At 37.9% G+C, this 15,816-nt stretch overlaps 3 protein-coding genes across 3 annotated transcripts; 1 reads left to right on the forward strand and 2 right to left on the reverse strand.

The window, feature by feature from the left end:
* The first annotated feature begins 473 nt into the window (after window positions 1-473).
* Window positions 474-1,716, forward strand: LOC114745639 (protein CHUP1, chloroplastic-like). The gene is made up of 3 exons (XM_028933801.1): window positions 474-889; window positions 927-1,087; window positions 1,203-1,716. Exons 1-3 carry the CDS (start codon window positions 481-483, stop codon window positions 1,662-1,664), a joined length of 1,032 nt encoding a protein of 343 aa, XP_028789634.1. The 5' UTR covers window positions 474-480; the 3' UTR covers window positions 1,665-1,716.
* A 924-nt stretch (window positions 1,717-2,640) lies between these two features.
* LOC114745640 (polyadenylate-binding protein 7-like) lies at window positions 2,641-7,154 on the reverse strand. Its single transcript, XM_028933802.1, has 10 exons — window positions 6,959-7,154; window positions 6,020-6,138; window positions 5,724-5,917; window positions 5,336-5,595; window positions 5,127-5,233; window positions 4,855-5,044; window positions 3,896-4,185; window positions 3,554-3,706; window positions 2,922-3,119; window positions 2,641-2,838 (listed from the first exon to the last, which is right to left on the reverse strand). Exons 1-10 carry the CDS (start codon window positions 7,152-7,154, stop codon window positions 2,641-2,643), a joined length of 1,905 nt encoding a protein of 634 aa, XP_028789635.1.
* A 2,629-nt stretch (window positions 7,155-9,783) lies between these two features.
* LOC114745638 (aspartic proteinase-like protein 2) lies at window positions 9,784-14,356 on the reverse strand. Its single transcript, XM_028933800.1, has 10 exons — window positions 13,892-14,356; window positions 13,342-13,471; window positions 12,991-13,241; window positions 12,342-12,569; window positions 11,943-12,105; window positions 11,148-11,221; window positions 10,952-11,048; window positions 10,769-10,832; window positions 10,426-10,497; window positions 9,784-10,342 (listed from the first exon to the last, which is right to left on the reverse strand). The coding sequence occupies exons 1-10, from the start codon at window positions 14,131-14,133 to the stop codon at window positions 10,173-10,175; spliced, it is 1,491 nt and encodes a 496-aa protein (XP_028789633.1). The 5' UTR covers window positions 14,134-14,356; the 3' UTR covers window positions 9,784-10,172.
* Window positions 14,357-15,816: the final 1,460 nt, after the last annotated feature.

Below are 15,816 nucleotides of genomic sequence, written 5' to 3' on the forward strand. Positions count from 1 at the left end.
GGCTATAGCATTGAGTAATCTGGAAAGGAATAAATTCCAAAGAGCGTGTAGAAAGGGAGATGATGGTGGAGTAGTCATAAAGCTACAGATCACTGCTCCTCTAAAAAAAGGACAAGCAAGAACACATGGCCTCAAATTATAAAACATACTCAAACCTTTTTGTCACAATATCAAGGATCAAATTCAGAATTTCTGAGCATTTTCAGTTTGGCTTTCATCAGGAAACACATTTACCAATCGCTGAAACATCTCAATCGTCTTAATGGAAAGCACATCATCTAAGACAGATGTTTTAAAGCCTGTAATCCTCAAAGCAGGTGTTCCTTTAGCTGTATCTTTCGCTGGGTTCATCTACGCCTGGATCCTGTCAAAGAAAAGCCTATCTAAGGCCTTTTCTTCATCAGGAACTAGAGTAAATTCCTCAGAAACTGATTCTCAGCAAGGGATTACACGTGAAGAAGTTATCATAGCCTTGCTTCTATGGAAGAAGAAGTTCCTACACCTAAAGATACCAGAGTTCTTACAGGAACCTCCGTTCTTCATGACTACCCGTGTTTCGAACAAGAGATTAATGGCCTACGAAGCCGGGTTGAAGATCTGCAATTGAGGGAGTTGGTGTTACGGTTGCAATTTGACCATTTCTGTGATTTGAAAGAGAAAGAGTCTCTGCTTATGGAAATCCGAAATTTGCTGTCCCTGGAGAGTGCTCGCGTTGATTTCTATGATAAGGAAATTTCGTCAATGGAGGCAGAGAACAAGAGGTTGGAGACATTCGTTGTCCAATATCTGGACATCATCGAACAGCTTGAGCAGTGGAAATCAGAGAATAGATTGCTTCGGAGGAAGGTTAAGAAGCTAGTGAGAAAATCAGAAGCACAATCTCGCCTCGGTCACGAGCAAACTTGATTATCAAGGCCCAAGAAAAGAAATAATCAGAATCCGCGATGCGCTGCGGACAAAAATCAATGTTATCAATAAATCGGAGGATGAAATCAACGAGATGCAAAGGATTTTGTACGAGTTGCAGGACGAAAAGAATGAACTTCTAACGAAGCTTGAAACACCGAAGGAATCATCCGCGTCCAAGGTAAGCAACCGGCTAAATGGATAAATAAAAACATAAAGATAGAAATGCTCAGTATAAAGCATAGTGAAATTGAAGTACTGTTAGCGAGGTCATTGAAAGCGTTTGCCATTGGCAGATTGAAGCAGAAAATCCAAATGAGCAAGAGTACAAGCAGCTTCTGAAAGAGTTGGAACAGCAGAAGAAGGAAAGAGCAGGTGAAGTGAAAGAGCTGGTTTACTTGCGGTGGAACAATGCATGCCTGAGGCACGAGCTGATTAGAATGCATGAGCAACGACATCAAGAGCGGACACAGGAAGGAGACCACGTCGAACTGGAATTTGAAGGACGCGGGGGAATGATTAAATATGAGTCAGAGCAAGAATTAGAAGAATCTCCTTTGCCTGGCAATGGTGCTGCTCATAGCAATGGAGCAAGTGGTGGTTGCTCCAGGAGAAGAAAATTGATTAAGAGGCTCAAGAGGTGGGTGGAAGGCAGCGAAAAGGCCAAGTTGAAGGCACAAGACAAAGGTAGGCCTTTTGTTTCATACGGAACAGAGGAACGTCCGGTTCCGGCTAGACGGTCTTGCTCTAGTGCGTGAGCCATGCAAACCACCCCTCAACAAACTTTGACCCTCGCATCAAAATGCGCATACCGAACTTGGCGGTTGGGGTAGAAAGACCTCTAATTTCGAGGGTTTTTCATATTTCCCCAGCAGAGACGTCAATTTCCAATTCACAAGAATAATGAATATCATATATGGATATGTAATTCGCCCTATTTTTGATCGAGTATGCTATCATCAACAGAAAAATGAGTGGTTATTGTAATAAATTGTCTTCACTTTATTTTATTTTTTTAAAATTTTATTCATGTTTCCAAGTATTTCTGATGAAATTGAAAATCTTTAATTAGCCAGTTGCTTGCGTTGATGATAAAAATCAAGGAGTAATGTTCTCTCTCTCTTTTTTTCCACCTGAATGTTGTGATTTTCATTCTCCTAGGTTTCAACGGGTATTGTTACTGCACGTAATAACGACGCGGAGGCATAGTGCAAGGCGTCGCATCCTTGCATGAATACTTGTTTGGTGCATTGCATAACGATTAATTTCCTATAAAACTCATGCTGGATAATGCTAACGCCCTACAAAATCTCTTTCAAGTGTTTGGTTGGCCCCTTTAAGTAATTAAAGAGTCACAAGGAATATTTCACATGATCGGAAACAAGAAGCTCCAACCCACAAGGAATATTTTTTATTTTCGAGCAAATGCATTTTCAGCGTTTGAATGTGCAGAATAGATTTCCCCAAGTTTCCTTTTAGTCCATCTGAATCTAATAAAAACCAAGACAACTTCATCTCTGAACCATTCCATCACTACAAATACTAAATGATTAAGAGTCAGCCTAAGCAAGATTTTTGAAAAAAAAAAATGTCTTGTCCAAAAAGGTAATAAAAGGCAGAAGAGATACTGCAAGGTCCATGGTCCCAAATCAAAGGATGTAATATGCAGCTCTTGAGAAGCCTTGGCCCCACCATCCACTCCTCCAACTAAGAATTATCTCCTGGATGAAGTATTCAGTTTACCGCAACTTCGGCTGAGAGGAAATTTGGATGAAGTATATCCTGGCCAGAAACTTTGGTCTTAGAGTTCTTAAGCACCTGCACGGCTTCTTCCACCTTGGCAGTAAGAGACTCTGGAGACTCTAGGAGAAGCAGCAATTCTCCATTGTCCATCTCCAAAAGCATTCCTGTAATCTTGGCTGCTAAGCCGGGCTGTCAAAGATGCAAAAGAGACAAATCGTTGCAGTTAACTTAAATCAAAGCAACAAAAGAGAATAGTAGTGCATCGGTTTCACCTTGAGTTTATGGACTAGAGGGTATAGATGCTCGCCCAGTATCTGTTTCTGCTGCTCTAGAGTGGCAGCAGCAAGCATGCTATGCAGCATTTCTGATCCCGAAGATACTACAGAAGAGCTACCAACAGAGGAGACTCCAGATGCTTTCTCCATTTCAGGCTGGCGCCCACTGGGCACATACTTTGTAGGCCCAGCTCGCTGCAAAGCGCGAAATGTTAGATACCAAACTAGCATCGACGGCACGATTTTATGTTTTCTGAGGTGAATCAAGACAGTGAAGAAAATATTATAATAATCGCTAGCATATTGCACCGTTTATTACTGGTTCCTTAGTCTTCCCTCATTTCAGCCTCAGATAAAAGGACGATTATGACTACAATGAGAAACTCCCCGATTTCAGATTCAATATAAGGTCAGAAGCTCGGTGAAATAAGAAGCACCCCCACAAGACCATATCAGAAAACAAGGAATGCAAAATGATCCCCAAAAAAATCCTTAAACAGTACAAGTTAGAGGTATGAAGATTAAGAAAATAGAAATTTAGGATGTTTGGGGAGGGAATGTGCAGTCCCAGAAGAGATAAGACATCTTGGCAAATGCGTAAAAAACTTCATTCGCTAACAAAACCAAACCTGTTGTGTACTTAATTCTTTTGAAGAGTTCACCGACTGAAAAGGCTGACGCAATTGTGGCATATGTGTACCAGAGTGAAGATTTCCTTGAGCAATTGTTTGCCCATTCATCCTGCCCCTGTTTTGCCTATTTTGCCTTGTAGCATTGGAAACCTGTGAATTGAGGGGAAACAGAGGTGCCACCAAAAAATGATTTCTTCAACCCAAAAAAAAAATTGTAATGATTTATCTCATGCAAAACAAATGCATTTCCACTTTAAAAGATTTGTCAGTGTAAGATTTTTTTTTTTGGGGGGGGGGGGGGTAATGATATATTGAGCTTGTAAGAAAAGATTTTCTCACCATAGGAACTAGTGGCTGTTGAAATGGTCTGGTAGGAGGTGCAAAGCTGTTAGGCCTCCATCCTTGTGTCAACCCCAAAGGTTGATACATTAGCCCAGGTCGAGAAGGAACCTGTGAAACGGCGCCGGTAGCTGCATAATAATAAGGAGAATATCCGCCAGGAATAACAGCTATTGAAGGTCCAGATAGTCCTGCCATTCGCTGTGCATGCTGAATCTGCAATTGTGCTTGCCTATCCTCCTTCCTTTGAGCAATAGCAACATATAATGGTTTGCGATGAAACATATATCCTGTGACACACACACATGTAGATCAATTTAAAGGTAACTATAACAACGCCGTAAAGGCAAGCACTGTCAACATAAAGATAGTAAATGGAAACGGGAATACTAATTGCCAATAAAACTCGCATTAGATACTTCAAGATTCATTATTTAGGGAAGGATGCAAATTTGCGTCATCAGAATTTCTGGTTATACATCCGCATATCAAAGCAATACTACCATGAGACAGAATGTTTACAAGTTTGTTCGTCGCACTAAGTTATAGGATTGACTATGCCACGCACCATAAAAATTTACCAGCTCTCGATTGAACATTTTATGTTTCGTAAAATACAGTTAAAACTGAGAGTTTAATTAACGGTCTACTCAGTTGATAACATGGGCACATGGCGCCAGACTTCAAAAAACGCCCTATGCGCATTTGAAGAAGAGGAGGAGGAGGAGGAAGAAGAATTTTATTCTTGTAGAGATTGCCCAGTTGTAGATGCGGCGCCATAAACAAACAGCTAGTACATATGCATGTAAAGAGTACCTCATGGATAATGTGATAATGTTAAATGGCGGAACGGAGTATAAATTGTAAAGTACATGAACAGAAGATCTATGAAATTGTTATGCTGTAAGCCATAATTCACCCTGTTAAAATCCATTCATCTACACTTATAACCAACTTACCATGAAAGGTGTTCACTGCTTTATTAGCCTCCTCAGGGGTGGAGAAGCAGACAAAACCAAACCCCTTGCTTATACCTTTGCCATCTCGCATGACTACTGCAGATGTTATTGAGCCACATGCACGAAAAAGATTCCGTAGTTCTTCATCACTTACGTCATCATCAATGTTCTTCACATAAACATTTGAGACCTGGACGTTAAATGAAGACGTAGTGTGCCATCAGAAAAAATAAATGGCAGGATAAATCGTCACAAAAGGGGGCATGGCATACCTTGTATTTTAAGATTTGTTCCTTGCGTTTCTCCTCAAACTGATGGTGCAAAAGAAGCTCACGCTCGGCCTTCTTTTGTGCCCTGGCTACGTATAGACTGTTTGAACCTGCTTATTACAAACCAAAACCATATGATATTGGAGATTAACACCAAACAGCAAGATTTTGCCGACAGAAATTCTTGGTAGAACAAGGGATAAACATACTACCAAGTTGTGATCCATTCATTCCTTCCATCGCCCGTTTGGCATCATCTGGGTTATCAAAGTTTACGAAGCCAAAACCCTTTGGAATCCCACTGTCATCCTTCGCGATAACTAAGCTGACAATTTTCCCAAAAGACGAGAACTTTTCCCGTAGAACCTCTTCAGTAATTTTGGGGTCTAAATTCTTGAAATATAAATTTGTATATTTCGCGTCAGGATTTGGCAAAATGCGGTCACTTTTTTTGACAAACTTTCCAACATAGCTGTGACAATAGAAAACACATTAAGCCTAATCTCTGGAAGTAATCTTATACATAAATTGAATACGGCAGCTTGTCATGGTAAAAAAAATGCTTTATCGTACTAATAAACAAAGCAGAGTTTCATTTACATTTGCTTGTCTTTAATAGTAGAGCCATTCATCCTCTCGATGGCAGAATTTGCAGATTCCTCTGACTGAAATTGAACATAGCCATATCCTTTGCTTTTTCCATCGTCAGACATGACAACTTTGCAGGACAAAATAACACCAAACTTTTGAAACAAATCTTGTAATCCCACATTATCTATAGATTCATGTAGGTTCTGCCATGGTATCAGAAACACCTTCTCATAAGAATCCACTTCAGAAAAATAGGGAACCAAACAACGATTTAATTATCTCATTTAAAAGTTGTAAATACATACCTTAACAAACAAATTCCCTTTGCCACTTTTAGTTGCATCAGGATCACGATTTGACCACATGATCCTTATTGCTTTTCCATTCAGTATTGAATGATTCTTCACCTCAATAGCAAGAATTGCTACTCGAATCCAAAGAGAACAAATTAAGGTATATATCTTCAGTATTTTTACTTTCACCAAGAAATCAGAAAATCACAATCTATAATCTATATAGAAATGTAATATAACTTAATCAGAAAAGTTTGGGTATATAATAGCATGGGAAACGCGCATTCTTAAGCGCAACAGTTAAAAGAATCAACAAAAACTTTCTAGTTAAAGATGCAATGGTAAAATGATATTTCCTTTCTAACATCTAACCAAATCAGAGAGAATGCTAGACATGCAAGCACGCGCGCAGAAAGACGAAGACAAATCCATGTGCCCGAGGATAATTGGAACCTTATGTTCTCGGGTGACAGCTCTCTAACAAGACAAAACATGGTAAAGAAAACAAAACTATCCATGAGATTCTTGTTAAATTTTGAGTTTCAGCCAGATTAACTTAAGATCGACAATGTGACAAATGAATGCGGTTTACAATGCCCGCTTCTCGTCATTTTTTATACAGCGCAAAGCATGGTACAAGGCCAAGAAAGATCGAAATGAAGAGAAGTTTCTTGAAAAAGGTCTAATATATCAATCAAGCCAAGCCTCTTTAACCTCCATTAAACTAAGGGACCAAGAAATGAGAGACTAGCGGTCCCCATGTCTTTTGATTTGATTTCTTTATAATACATTAGTATTATATTATTATCCGCTGCGAGAACAGCAGACGCACCATGCTAAGAAACAATGCCGCGCAAAAAACCAGTAACTTGATTTTTAAAAAAAACAAGAACAAAACATTCGGGTAGCTTCATTGAACGGGTATCGTTAAACCAAAAGAGAACTCATTACCATCTTGAGGAGAGACGAAGTTAACGTAGCCGTAACAGAGCGACCTGCCAGTAGAGGAGTCCCTACAGACCCGAACAGAAGTAAGGCTCTTGAATTCGGAGAATATTTCAAACAGCTTACCATCGGTGATGTCAGGGTGGAGATCGCCGACGTAAAGGGAAGCAGGAGTGGCGGCGACCAACGTTGTATTCGCCATTGATCAATTGAAACGCCTAACGCTCGCTCGTAGCTAGAAAGGAGAAGAGAAAGAAAACAAGGATTTCTTCCAAATCAACCCAGCAGTATTTGCTTCCGAAATCTGATAACAGCAGCTATGTATGCGCAGATAAAGAACAAAGAAAATTTGGCAGTGTTGAAATCTTGAAATAACGAATTTTGTCACAGACAGAGAGAGAGAGAGAGAGAGAGAACGAATGTGAGTAATAAGTTGAGGAATAGAGAGAAAAGAGAAGGCAAGAAATGAAAAATGAGAGAATTTTGATTGGGTTAGTGAGAGAAAACGAAGGCGAGTGTGATTTGAGCGAGCGCGAGAGAGAGGGGAAGAAGAGAAAGATGCAGAGGGAGAAGGTGGTGTGAGGATTTTTGCATGGACGCAGGAGGTTGGGCCGTTCAGCATCAGGGCTTGCGCGAGCGTAGGTTTCTGGCCACGCGCGCGTCAAGAGCGTTGCAAGCACGGATTGCTTTCGGGCTTAGGAATGGTGGAATGCCTTTTCGGCTCTGACTTATGGTAATTCTCGCCACATAAACCAACTTCTCAGGTCAATGACAGCGATCCTATCTCATGGGCTTTTACTTTTTATTTTACACTAACAATGACCATAAAATTAGAAAATGTGGGAATCATTTTTTCAAAAGAATGGTGATAATAACCTATTCCAAAAATATACTATTAAAGGGCAAATAAAAAGTCAAATAAATTCATAGATCCACAAATCATAGTCCATATATCAGGATTTGCACAAGCTACCACTTTTTGTTTGTTTTCTTCGTATTTGAAGTAAAATTAGCTCTTTATTTGTTATTTTCCAAGTTAAGATTACTGTAATTAATGTTTTTAAACAAATCAGATGCTTTGAGATTTTTTATATTCTATTTCTATCATTTTGTGTGCCTTAGGCAATAATAACATTAATTATTTAAATATGTTAAATTTAAATATTATATATTTTTTATTAAACACTAGTATATTAATCTATTCTACTATTACTCCTTTTTTTTAACCAGCAATTCTTAATATTACTCCTTTGAAGTATTAGATGTGAATGTAAAAAATAAGTAGAAACACCAACAAATCTGTGCTCAATAAAAAGTAACAAATTATTCGTTGGCAAAAAACAACAAATTATTTGAGACATGATATTATATTTGATAATAGAAATCATCAGTATCAGGATATAATATAAAATATATTATAAGATACGATATTCTTAATAGCATAACTTATCTTTTAGATTATAAGAAATGGAAAGAAAAGATGCGTCTAATTATCTAATTAATACTATAATATCTAATGGGTTAATTATTTATTCAGCTCTAAAAAGTCATTTTACAAGTTTATAGAGAATGCATGTATGCGTGAGTATAAATCACCACTATTAAATTTCAGTTTCATGCAATTTGGATTAAATTTATTGTACGAATATCCGGACGGTATCTAACAACGATTGCATATATCTCAAGGCTGTCAATGATATAATTTACTAGTACCCTGCAAGTTAAGGATCGGAAAATTTATAGAGAAATATCTAAGACTGCTACTCCCTTTACAAAGTATTGCCAACTAACCATAGAATTTCCTCATGCCTGTCAAAACTATGAAAACCCCCCTAACTAGTCAGCTAAACTTGTTTGATTGATGAAAATTTCGATATTTTACAAAAATAAGCAATTTTAATTAATTTTATTAATCTATGCAAAGTTATTTTCAGGTGCTTATAATAAAAAGAGAAAGGAGTAATATTTATTATGCAGAGATACTTAGTCCATCTAAATAATCATATATTTTTTAATAAATATTCTCCAATAAATGTCATTATCTCAGTGTCCTTTGCTCAAATGTTTCCTAAAATTATCGGTACTGATCCTTGCTGTGGTCATAGCTGCTCACAGACACAGAACCCGGGCAGGCAAAGCAAGAGTCGCGTGGGGAGCTTTATAGTTTATAATCACAGTGAGCAGTGAGGACACCCAGTGCTCGTTGATGACCCGAGTCGTAGACAAAATTCTTATCTTTCCTGAACTGTTCTATAACTTGTTATTATAAGCTCCTCATTTATTATGAGACTGCTTTTATAAATATGTTACTTGTATAAGACCTTATTGCAATTTTTCCAAATGTAATGAAATTTTTTTACTAGCATTCTATTTTACTTCCATGGATTGAATAAATTTAGATTGATACCCAGTAATTTAGTGAGCTTTTAGTTTCATATCAAACACGCCATCATAATAGAGTATTTTCGGATGGTGCAACAGCCTATCGTGAAATGAGGTATCACCTTATGAGATGGTTTTGGACACGTTTGCCCAAAGTTACCTGTCACCACACGTCGCCAGAATCACCTTACAAGAAAGGCATCATCAACTTGCAAGTGGATTTCTTTTTATTATTATAATAATAATAATAATAATAATAATAATAATGGGGGGGGGGAAGCTCGCAAGAAATTGCCCCAGGCAAAGTACAAGAAATAAATAAATTAACGATTTAGTAAAAAAGAAAAAGAAAAAGAAAAAAAAGAGAAACCATAATCGCTAGCTAGCTCTTGATATTTCATCCTTTCCGCTTGAATCATTAGGTAAGCCGTAAGCAAGACACCGAAAAAAGCCTCAGCGGATCACGATATGGCTGGGAAGATAGGTGTACAGCACTGCCAGTGTCAAAAATGAAATTTTAGATGCACATTTCCCCCCTCGAATACCATCCGTGGTTTCTATATACGCTTAGTATGATTTAGTAAAACTACATCCGCGAGAGATAATATACAATTCTGGCAGTTCTCAACAGAGCTCCTTTACAGTGAGATCCTAATCTTGGCAGGATGGGTACAAGATGCCCCATAGCAAGCATGCTAAGCAGAATAAATACAGAGCCAACACAGCTAAATTTCCAAACCACATCATCAGATGGGTTCACCGACAATAAATAAAAACATCAGCAACCCAAATTTCGCAGTGGGCTAGAAAGAATGAAATTTTGAACCTCGTATTTGGATCACAAAAACTGGGGCTTCCAGAAAACCGCTATGTGCATAAAGAAAGCTGCAATGCTTAAAGGCAGCAACTTAGCGAGAATGTCTGACTCTGAACTGCTCACACTCAGCTGTCCCGCAACAACGTACTCATCCTTGGTTGTGGTCACAGAGACATTCACAGACAGAGAACCTGGGCAGCAATTCCAAGTTACGACTTAGTAAGGAATCATATATATTCCCCGCAGGCAAACAAGAGTCCTGTTTTGAACTTACAGTCATAGTTGGCCCATCCAATTCGTTGACGAGCTAAGTCGTAGACAAATATCTTATCTTTGAGCACAAGATCTGCAAATTTGTAAACAAGAAAGTTGATAAACTCAATACTTCAAAATAAAGAAGCGTACTTGAAGATTCAATACGATAGATGCATAAATGAGAAAAATAAACATGGAAAGGCAATTTATGATTTGCAATCGTGTTTTTACAAGCACAAAGTAAACCAACTTCTATCATCATATGCATTCCAAGTAGTCGTTTGTTTTTTGAGAGAAAGCACTCATTTTTGCCAGTCTATGAGGACTTTATTCTATCGAAACAATCTTGCTCAAGTTCCAACCTCCTAAAATTGAAACTCCCTCCTGCACTTTCTGGAAACCAATACACCACTCTGGAACGCCATCCTGTTAAGATTAAATGGCACATCAGGGTATAATCAAGGGACTACAATTGATCAGAATGTCCCATCCATAAGTAAGGAAAGATGCAAGATAAGGTCAAACACAGAAACCAAGACACTTACAATGAAATCACTACGCATAAGGTACTGTTCTGGTTCTAAAACCATGGATGCTCCACCAGCAAAGATCAAAGTGACTGAAGGAAATATATCACCTACACTGAATAAATAACAAGCAAAATTTTAATGAAAAATTTTAAAAAAACCTTTAAACGTATGCTTTCATCTAGATCTTTACGGAAAATAGGTCAAAAATAACCTGGTTGAGGCCAAATAACACTGGCTTCCTTTTGAAATGATGGGAGTGGCATGCTGCGAAACAATGGTAGTTATCTGCATATTCATCAAGAAACATAACATCACTGGGCAGTGTAGGTAAGATCAATTCATTTGCTTGTAACACCAGATGAATCAGGACTAAACCTCAACAAATGCTAAAGGGAACACCCCCCCCAAAACAAAAAAAATAAAATAAAATAAAAACCTAAAACCCCCCCCCCCCCACTCACACACACTCCTACTTGAAAGATAATAATGATGATGAGGATAAGAAAGTAGACTTCGATATGGTGTTTAATTTTTGAAGTATCTAACCCCCAGATTTACATTAAACCATAGTTTTTTAAAATGAAAAATAATTTAATTTAATTTATGTCAAAGGCATGTGAAATTTATCTGCATCTAACTTGTGGGCAAAAGGCCTGATTCTAGACACAAAATGATCAATCTGTGATCTCAGGATATATCAGATAAAACAAAAGTCAAGTGAGGCTAAGAACGTAAATGTGCCACAATGAGAACTACTTTCTCAGGCTTCATTGTTATTCACTAACAATTAAAAAATCCTCATCATGGATTATGGAAATTGCAATCAGATTTAAAACAAGAAACGCCTCATATAGAAGTGTATAACACCCAAGAGAATAGAAAGCGAGACACAAATACCCCTCTCTTTTTACTTATTCTGTAGCGTAACTGATTATAACACAGGATAATGTACGTGTATATTTATCTGTTGACAGAGATTTATTGACAGAAGAACCTAATAACTTACAGCATTGACCAAAGGATCATATGCTTCTTGAACAAGGTATGCCAAGGTTGTACCCGTATCCACTATGGTTCCTCGGTTGTTGGACGTTGCAAAAACTGCTGGATTAATAGGGAGAATTCGTCCATTAACACCAATGCTTTGAAGAATTAAGTTGTAATGAGGCCTGAAATTTGGTTAAGGAAATAGTCAGAGCACTGCATTATATTATATAAAACTACTTACGTCCAACTACCCATCAGACACTCATGAAAATGGCTAGTTTTCATGAATTTATTGGAGCAATGATCGCAAATTAGGCATTTCCTCCATATCAATAAGATGCGATCTGCCAAAAAAAAACAAAATCCCCAACAGCTTGAGAGAAAAAATAGAGGATAGAGAGCACAAGAGAGGGCTTACTGGGACGGGACAAGAGGACTATAAGCAAGACTTGGCTCCAAAATCTCACCAAGAACAAGTATGCCTCCTCCATTACCCTCTCCTTTTAAACAATGAGAAAATACTTTGGGGGTTATGCCTCGTGATGATAATTGTGAAATAACGGATAGAGCACCTGGGCCAAACCCAAAAATTCCATCCACTGCTTTATCTGTCTTAGTCAAATCTCCAGACTGATAGGTACTACACCTGTTCCCAGGACGACCATTAGCTCATTTCAGTTATCCACATTAACATGAAGGGGGAAACTAAAAAAAGAGACATTGGAAAAAGGTGTAGATAAACTCCAAGAATAAAGACGAGGGTCCATAGGTTTTCCCTCTCTTCCATGAATTCAGAAACCCATTTATTGACCATCAGACCCTGCCAATGTTCATCCATCCCCCTAACTTCCACTCACTATACTTACGGATTTGCTATTACTTTGAACCAGAATTTTACAAGATTCGCGGCTTGAAAAGCTCAAAATATAAACCTTTTCAGTGGTAAAAGAAGTCGTTATTTCAAAACCTGGGCTCCTTCAACCGACCTTCCAATTACTCTCAGCCCTTTATATGTTTCAGATCCCTGCATAAGCACAAACTTCAATAATAAAAGCTGAGGAACTCACCCAAAAACAACTTTAGCTGAAGAATTTGCCAACATAGACTGCCCAAGGATCATGTCAAAATACATGGCATCAGAGACATAAAACCCTGACGTTCCACTTCCATCTCCATACTGAAAGGAGTAGCTGCACTGATTAACCTGAGGGGTGCATTCAGTTGCTGCATTTTGAGTTGAGGAAGTGCATACTGGGTCTGAGCAGGAAATCAGCGCAGATGTGGATGAGCTGGCTGTATCAAAGAAGTTGAGCTGAATCTGTAGAGTGCATGACAAAACCAAAAAGAAGAAGGGAGTTATGCTATAGAGTGTCACTTTATTTACCAAGTATGAATACAGAACAAAATCAAAATTTTACCTCCAATTGACTAGATTGAGGGCAATCACCGCAAGTATTGCAATTAACCCACAATATGTCGCTTCCGGTATCAATCTGGACGTTGAATTCTCTTGGAGGAGAGCCCAGCTTCACTTTTGTATAATACAGCCTAAACAAGAAAACCAAGATTACCCCAAGCTTGAACGATAATACTTGCCAGTTGTCAATTTTTTAAAGAGTGTCTCCGAAAGAATGACGAGTAAGAGGAAAAATATTGGATTCGAGAAAGGGAGCACTGCAGAAAGTTGAGAGGAAGATATTGGGCACTGGAGAAGAAACAGATTCCATCAGTATTTCGGAAACTCGATCACCATCCTTTCTCGACGTCTCATTGAGGAATCCAAAAAAAATAAGGTTAAAAGCCAATAATTACCTAGATAAATAGAAACTAAATGCTTAACAGATAATGAAGAAGCGTAGGATGCAGCCAAGCCAAGGAACACAACGAGAAGCAGGATAATAAATGCGAGAGCATTAAAAATCCTTAAATGCGAAATGCATGAAACCCGGTTGCTCGAACTAACCGTACCCAATAGTGGAAGGATCAGAGATTCCTTTGACCGAGAAGTCGACAACACCATCTGCTACACCTTCCAACATTCGAGCATGCCGAGCTCGGTCGCGAGCTCTGAGTGCTTCCAGCTCCACTCGCCGACTAAGAGGAATTGCCCGTTCCAGAGGGAGGAAACCCCCGGACAAACCACCGTGAACTCCTGATACGAGCACCAGAACGGTGGCGAAGGCCAATAACATCGGAAGAAAACTCTGCATTTTGGATGTTCCCAGGATTTCCTTCGCAGAATTTACAGGGGGGAAAAAAAATACCGCGTTGAAGCTAGTACTTTTCGTGCATTAAGAGAGAAAAAGGATTTTCGGACAATGGCTCTGCTTAATACTACTATTTATCATCAACTACTCAGACGAGGCTAACGGTACTGACAGGGGACAAAGACCTTGGTCTGTGGGCGCTGGGCGCTGCTAAATATGGAACCCCATTGCGTCTCTTTATAATTTTTCTTTCCCTCCTTTCCCAGAAACACAATTATTCTCGAATCCTTTTTTTTTTTTCCTGGCAACTCAGTGTTACATTGAATACTTTATCATATTTTTCCACAGGTGCGGCATCGCGTCACGCCTCCCATTACACATGAAAGAGACCAGTTAACGCTACTCTCTCTCTATCTCATATCTACCGGAAAAAAATCAATCGAATTTACATTACTGGGTGCCTACTGATTTCTTATCTGTGTTGTGATGGATCGCTGGGAGAATAGAGCAGCGCACTTGTCTGATAACGCCCAAGTATCTCTCCTTTCGGCTTTTCCAAATCCAAACAGATTGGGACCCTTGCATGTACGCGCTTTGATTAAAATTTGCAACAAGTGGCTATCTGGCGTACCAATATTGAAAAGGATGGAAAAGGAAACGTTCATTAAAATCTGCGTGAATGCGGGTCGAAAAGACAGCGAAAAGAAGCGGAGGTTTCGCGTCTCATTTTCGAAGGAAAAAACACGTGAAAAAAATCCTCCAAAAAATATTACTCCTCCGGTCCTTAATATAGGATCTAATTATTGAGTTGGTTTTAGTCCTAAATATAAGACCCATTTCTCATATTTATCAATAATCTCTAAATTACCCCTATAGATACTCCCTCAACCATAATCAAGTAGAAGAGGGAGAGGGGGTATTGAGAAAGATGATTATGGTATTTTAGAAAAAACCTGTCATATTTATTACAATTAACTAACTTACCTAACTTTCTTAATCTAATCAAATTAATTAAATGGGTCTTATATTAAGGACCGGAGGAGTATTTGAATTTTGGGATTTTCACTCAGTAATTCCTATAGAAGTATGTTCTTATCTGCTTTTTTAATGTATGCAATTTCTGTTTAATATAAAAATTAAGATTAATTTAGAATTTTAAAATTCAAGTAGTTTTTTTTTTTGGATTTTTTCAAAACACATCTCAATTTTTACTGGAAGGAGAAATGTTTTCACTTAAACAAGTCTAAGAGCCGTCATTAAATTAATAAATTAAAATTGCAGGTTAATATCATTTTTAATTATCAAAGTTAACTTCATTTTGGTTTTAAGCTTTGAAATTTAAGATTAGCAGTCTTGGTTCCTTAAATTTAATCTTATTTTCATTTTGGTTTCTAAAATTTTAATTTTTAAACCAATGATTTTGGTCATTGAGATTTGACTCCATTTTGGTTAAATATGAGATTTTTTTTATCCTTGAAATAAGATTCAAAACCAAAATAATTTTAAATCTCAAAGGCAAAAATCATTTGTTTTAAATTTTAGAGACCAAATTCAAAATGAAGTAAAGTTTTAGAAATCAAAACTAGTGATTTCAAATTTTAATTATTAACCCTAAAATTATTTAGATTTATGTTTTCCAATTTTATAATGGGGAAAAGGAAGTGGGGGAGGGAATGAGAAGAATTA

Source organism: Neltuma alba, unplaced genomic scaffold, assembly GCF_004799145.2.
Source record: "Neltuma alba isolate B1F8T4 unplaced genomic scaffold, ASM479914v2 tig00004742_pilon, whole genome shotgun sequence".
NCBI lineage: Eukaryota > Viridiplantae > Streptophyta > Magnoliopsida > Fabales > Fabaceae > Neltuma > Neltuma alba.